The sequence below is a fragment of the Acanthaster planci genome, linkage group LG21 (genome assembly GCF_054643075.1).
Source record: "Acanthaster planci isolate LZ-2023a linkage group LG21, COTS_SCS, whole genome shotgun sequence".
Lineage (NCBI taxonomy): Eukaryota > Metazoa > Echinodermata > Asteroidea > Valvatida > Acanthasteridae > Acanthaster > Acanthaster planci.
The window spans coordinates 8,096,702-8,102,663 of NC_141797.1; the positions used below are offsets into that span (position 1 = coordinate 8,096,702).

The following is a 5,962-nucleotide window of genomic DNA, read 5'->3' on the forward strand; positions in this document are numbered from 1 at the left end:
GTCCCATATCTTGCCTGGTATAACACAGCCTGTAGCCTACATGCTGTAGCCTCCGACCTGAGTAGAAATGTATACGTTGCTATAACCACAACATGCTTTCAGCGAGGTGAACTTCCACGAATAATTGGGTTCATTAAAGGCCTGTTAATTTATTTACATACAGTTAATCGACGCATACATGCTAATTTAGCCGTGTCCATAATCATTAAAAATATGTACGCACATCTTTAGAATCCAAGTCAACAACATCAGGTCCAGCTGGACCAAGGTTGACTATTGGCTTATTCACAATGAAAGGCGGCGCCCGTCGAAAAATGCAACGCCGGTTGAAAAATGCGACGCCGGCTGAAAAATGCGACCGGATGGCACATATGGAACACCATAATTGGGTGATCCCGGACTATTGATTCGTAGAGTAGACAGAATAATCGGGTCTGGTATCCAGACTAGGAGCATGGTGCGTACCCTCGTAAACGCTTGCTGTATAGACCTTTTTCCTGTGATGTCACAAATCGTACTGGACCGCGATATGTTGTGATGGTAATGAGTGAATAGTGTCGTGCTTATATTTCCCACGGTTCGCAGTAAAGCAGGAAATTATTGTCTTGTAAAGTCGAATAACACATAGTGTGTGGGTCAATGAGCAGGTGTGTTATGTAATCTGGAATGCCAGGATGGGAGTTTTAAAGGGGGTCAATTGTGCAGATGATTAGTTCTAGCGAGCACACCCATATCCCAATACGACGCTTTTAGCGTCGATCTGCGCACTTCCGCGTTTGAAAACGAGGCTGTATGTGTCAGCTTCAAATCTTAATACGATCAGACGATTGAAAGTAAGGAGTCAAGACACAAAAATACATAAAGGTATGTTAAATTCAGACTTTTTAGGCTGCAAATTTGTGTAGAAGAGTCTTTCAGGATGACTCGACACATAATATCAAAAGAAAAAATAACGGCAATTTACCATGAACTAACGTACCTGCGATGGTCGTTTATCTTGTGCAGTGGGCGTGGTTTAAACTGAAGTGGCACCACATTTACGAACCGGATACTGCACGTACTGTGTCGACTCCGCGGGCGCGCGCGACGATGTACAACACAGCTGAGCCTCGGTTTCGAAGCGGATATGCGCAGGCGGCGCTTATGTGAAATCCATCTATACCGGTAGAATTATTAGGTGAAGTCCAACACCAGCACAGAGGGGACCGCTGACAGTTTTTGGACACAGGTTTCCAGAGCATTTTTGAAATTTTTTCTCTGGTTTTTCCTGGACGTCGTGGTCTCCAATGAAGTGATTCTAAAATATGAATAAAAGATGTGATCAGTAGAGTACCGAATACATGGTTTTGCTTGCAAACGGTACTATGTATTGTTTAAAATTAAGGACAACATAAGAGAGTTGCTGTACAATTTGTATTTGCAAACTCTGGTACGCAGACAGGATATCGCCAAATCAAAATGAGAGATTTGGTTTAGTGTTTTATTGTGTGTGTAAAGAGAAGACGGCAATCGTTCTATTCAAGATAAACTAGTCAAGCATGCAGCGTTCGTACGTGTGCTTGTATATGTTGAAGCTGCCCCATGTACATGTATGTTTCACCCCTATTCAACGTGTGGAAATTAACAAGTATGACCGTGGACGGCGGTTACTTGACCGGACCCTCGTGAACCATACGGAAATGCTCTGTTGAGCCTTCTCGTTTTGACGACTTCGTTGCACAAAGTTAACAAATGATCACATTGAAACTCTTTGTATGTGCTCGAGAAGGCTTAAACCGAATAAAACACTACAGAATATTGAAAAGAAATGCTACAAAAATATGAAATTTAGCATCAAAGTGGTTGCTAAGATAAATCATTACCATTTTCAATCGATCACTTGGTCTTTTTTCCACTAAATTTCTCAATTTTTGAAGTTTTCCCAGAACAGTGAGACACTGCATACGACAGGCCAGAATCTCAACTACACAATATAATCAGTTTAATGTAGCTGGATTTTTTGTTCGACTTTCATGAGTTATATAACTTTATAATATTCTTCTGCGCAGCACGATCTATACGTTTAAATGCCAAAACTGATCCAGCCGGATACCGTGCACGTTACACTGCGGCCTGTCACGCGTACCGCGGCGTGCACGTACGTGTACATATTTGCACATGGAAGTTTTCGACGGAGCCGGTGTACATGTTTATGTGGTTCCGTGCGTGTGTGGTAGGCCTATATCTACATATAAAACTGGGGATATAATCTGTGAATTCAACATTTTCCTGGCAATTTTATAATGACAGATATACCTCGGTTTCAATAATAAACTTCATGTTAACAAACTGTACTTTTGTGTTCGTCTTTTGTTCCCAAGTCACTGAATTCTTACGCTCGCAAGGCCGTAAGATTATGCGGGATGAACGGAACCGGTACTGAGCTGGGTCGATATGCAAACGGGACCGGTCGGGAAGAGAAAAAATCTAGCGCAAATCTAAAACGTTCACACTTTTCTCCACCACAACCCACTTTTGAAAACTTCAGGAAAACCGCGAATTGTTTGTTTCGAGCCTTCAAAAATCGCAACAAAACGTAAACAAACTACCGCTTACGAGAAGAGCTTTTCACAAAAATTACTAGTTTTGACCACTCTGGTGCTATTTCTCAATTTTATTTTCACATAACACGGTCGGAAAAGGCCTTATCTTGCCTTGAAAATATTTTCGGCAGAAATTTTTATTTCCAAAAAGTGAATATAAGACGTAAATTTCAGGAAATGAGGCAGCTGCTTGCTTGGCACGAATTCCCATGGCCCTCATTACGCATGCAAATGACCCTAAAAACGGGACATGCGCAGTTACTAATTTTCCTCTGAAACATACGTGGCCCGTAGGAATATATGCAATCACCGTGGCCGGCCAAGGCGGTCCACACGTGGGTGGTATTGTTTACATTTAGCGCAATCCAGTGACGTGGGCGATAAAAGTCTATAGAAGCGGCTACGGAAACTGCTTGTGCAGCTGGGAAACATTGCCTTTCGCTTGAAATGATGTCTAACCCTGCGAAGCCCTGACAGTATGTTAACGACGTGGTCTAGGCTAACTCAGGCCCCACACCAAGCGCGGAAAGGGCGTCTTTTGTTTTGAAAAGTAGGACCTGCAGGTTGAAACGCTTTCCACTGAAGTGAAACTCAGATTTGGGGGGTGTATGGGCGTAACATTTGATCAGCGGAGGGCAAAATCGAAGTCGCAGATCGACATTCAAAGTGTACGTATTTCACAGTCTTGTCTCGATGGACGATTACAAGAAACAGGATGGGATGGCCTGCTGTGTTCATCCGAAACCAGTAGTGCCCATGTGCACCAGCGGGCGGGAATGGCAGACCAGCTGCATCTCGGTTGGGACAAGTCGGAGAGCAGTGTTCGTAGGTATGGTTTTGATTGTCGCCACGCTCCTTGGAGTTCCGTTGAAATTTTCTCCAGCGCCAACTACCATGGTGCACAACGTGTTACCAAAAGCAGCTTCCAGCATCCGCGAGCACGGCACAGCAGAGTTGCCACACGCTGCGCGACCGGTCATCAAGGCAGGAGACCGACGAATAATTGCCCCGAATCGGAACATTTCCCCTGTGCCTCCGAACAAGACTACTCGTCCCGTTTCTAAGACCGTTCTGGCAGTCGCTCGTCAAACCAGTCCAACAGTTCCTCTGAACCAGAATATCCTACCAGTCCCTCAGAAGGAGCCATCGGTCTCTCAAAATAACGACGCTTCATCTCTGGTCCCTCTGAACGAGAATATTTTATGTGTTTTCAGCGGACGCTGGCCATTTCTGCGGGTCAATTTTGCGTATATTTATCGCGATCTGAGGAAGAACGAAGGCGTTCTGGACAAAGTCTACTACATTATGCTTCAGTACGACCAGGACACACTATCCAAGCTGACCAGTCTTACTAGAGAAGCCAACAGCCTCTTGGGAGACAAAGTGTTCGAGTTGCGGTTTCTGAACATGGAAATCTCGAAAAATGAGCGTTACATTTCTTTTTATCATCAAATTTTCGAGGAGCTGCTGAAGCACCCCTTTAGGAAGTACATCAAGATGGACGACGACATCGTGTACGTCCACCCAAACGCCTTCAGGCAGCTGATAGCTCTGCAGAACACCTCCGAGTGCTTCATTCACTTTGCCAATATCGGCGGTGCTAACTGGCAGTGCAGTTACATTCACCAAGAGATGGGTATCTACAACGACGTGGCCATCAACCCTAAAAAACTCACATTCCAATTTCACCCGAATGCCGACTGCGGATGGAAGTCACCTGATTGCGCCGAGGTCGCGATGAAAGGATTCCTCCACCACTACAAGGAGAAATCGCTGGATGAGTTCCTCTTCGATGGACGGTATTTGTTGCGGGAGAGAGAGCGCTTCAGCATCAATGCGTTCCTGATTGACCTCAGCCTGATCCAGGTGAAAGCCATGCTGGAAAGTGGGCCCATTAACATTGACGATGAACTATGGTGGTCAAAGATATACGCCAGGAAAGTTAAAAACCCCAGCTGTGTGGTTGGGAAAGCCTTTGTCGTACATTTCTCCTATTTTACAACCGTTCAAGAAATGGTGGAAAAAAGGGGCTATCTGAGAAAGTTCGAAATCATAGCTCACAAAGATCTAGCAGCAGAACTCCCGGGCAAATTGCAAACTATTCTTGCGTTGAATTCAACAGTTGATGTGTGAGGATTTAACAGGTAAACAGACTAAAGCAGACTAACTTCCTTGCACGGCACAGACTTTATAACGTTCAACAAATTTCCATGTATTATTTGAATATAGGTTCATTTTCCGTGCAGCGAACAGACCAAGACGTGGCCAAAAGTCATGTTTGACGTCAAACCCTTTGTGTAGGTCTGTTGGCCCATTCAACATTGTATGATCAGCTGGCCTACAGACATTGGCCAAACCTATCGTTGTAAATGTGCAGTGCCGTGTTAATGAAAACCCCCGACAAGGAGGACGGTGTGTGATCCTGTTCCGAGAATATAGTTCTTGAGTCGTGTTCCCGTTGTTCGAGCGCGATAACAGGGCCGTTTTCCAACATTCAACGTTGTCTCTGTTTCGGGCTTCGTTGGAAATCAAATATCCAATTGTGGGCCTTAAGCGTTTAACTTAAATTAAAGTACTGTACAGTAACGTTAGGCTCTTTTGCATCTTACTTGATGTTTTGTGGCACTATCAGACTTATTATTGCGCTTACAACCTTAAAGTTAGGAAGTAAAAAAAACAGTTGAAGCCTGAGACGAAGCCCAAGTCGAGTATTGGAAAACGGCCTAAGAAACCTGTTCAAGAACAGGCCGCCCGAACTCAACCTTAAAGCACCGAACTGGACCACAGAGGTTTTTCGCGTTACGTAACATGGCAGGCAAAGGCATTTCGTAAAGCGTACCATGTCCGTGTAGTTGCGTGCATTTTGCAGTCTGGCCGGTATTCCTGACGGCAATTTCATATACCCCAGAATGTTAACAGACTTTGAAGGCGCGCTCGGTCCGTTTCCGCGCATATCTGTGTAAATTGAACGTTAACCCTAAAAAATCCTGCGACTGAAAATCCTCTATAATCTTTCTTTTGGCCGCGAAATGCAAGATAGCAAAATAGTGAATGTCATGCGACCCATTTTTCGAATGGAGGCTGACTATTTGCCCAAAGAGAGACCACAATTTTCCTTGCAACGGCCAAGCTCCTTTGGTGGTTCACAAACGACTATGAAATACTAACAAAATGAACTCTCCACACAACATGGCTATTTCAAACGACGAAGGGGTGCTTCTGCCCACGACGGATTAGAGTACAGGGTACTTCTTGAAACTGTGGACCGTTGCGAGCCGGAAGACATGAACTTCGGCGAAAGCCCAAACTTAAGCCTTGAAGCAGCAGGACACTGTGTCCCGCATCTGGGTTTTCGAAATGGTGCTGCAGTCAGACTCTAG

The 5,962-nt window shown here is 44.7% G+C and overlaps 1 protein-coding gene across 1 annotated transcript; it reads left to right on the forward strand.

Moving 5' to 3' along the window:
- The first annotated feature begins 3,016 nt into the window (after positions 1-3,016).
- On the forward strand, positions 3,017-5,002 carry LOC147795743 (uncharacterized). The gene has a single exon (XM_087130966.1). The coding sequence runs from the start codon at positions 3,276-3,278 to the stop codon at positions 4,713-4,715; it is 1,440 nt and encodes a 479-aa protein (XP_086987092.1). The 5' UTR covers positions 3,017-3,275; the 3' UTR covers positions 4,716-5,002.
- Positions 5,003-5,962: the final 960 nt, after the last annotated feature.

Coding starts and splice junctions, on each gene's coding strand:
- LOC147795743 (XM_087130966.1), top strand. CDS start 3,276: ATGGACGATTACAAGAAACAGGATGGGATGGCCTGCTGTGTTCATCCG.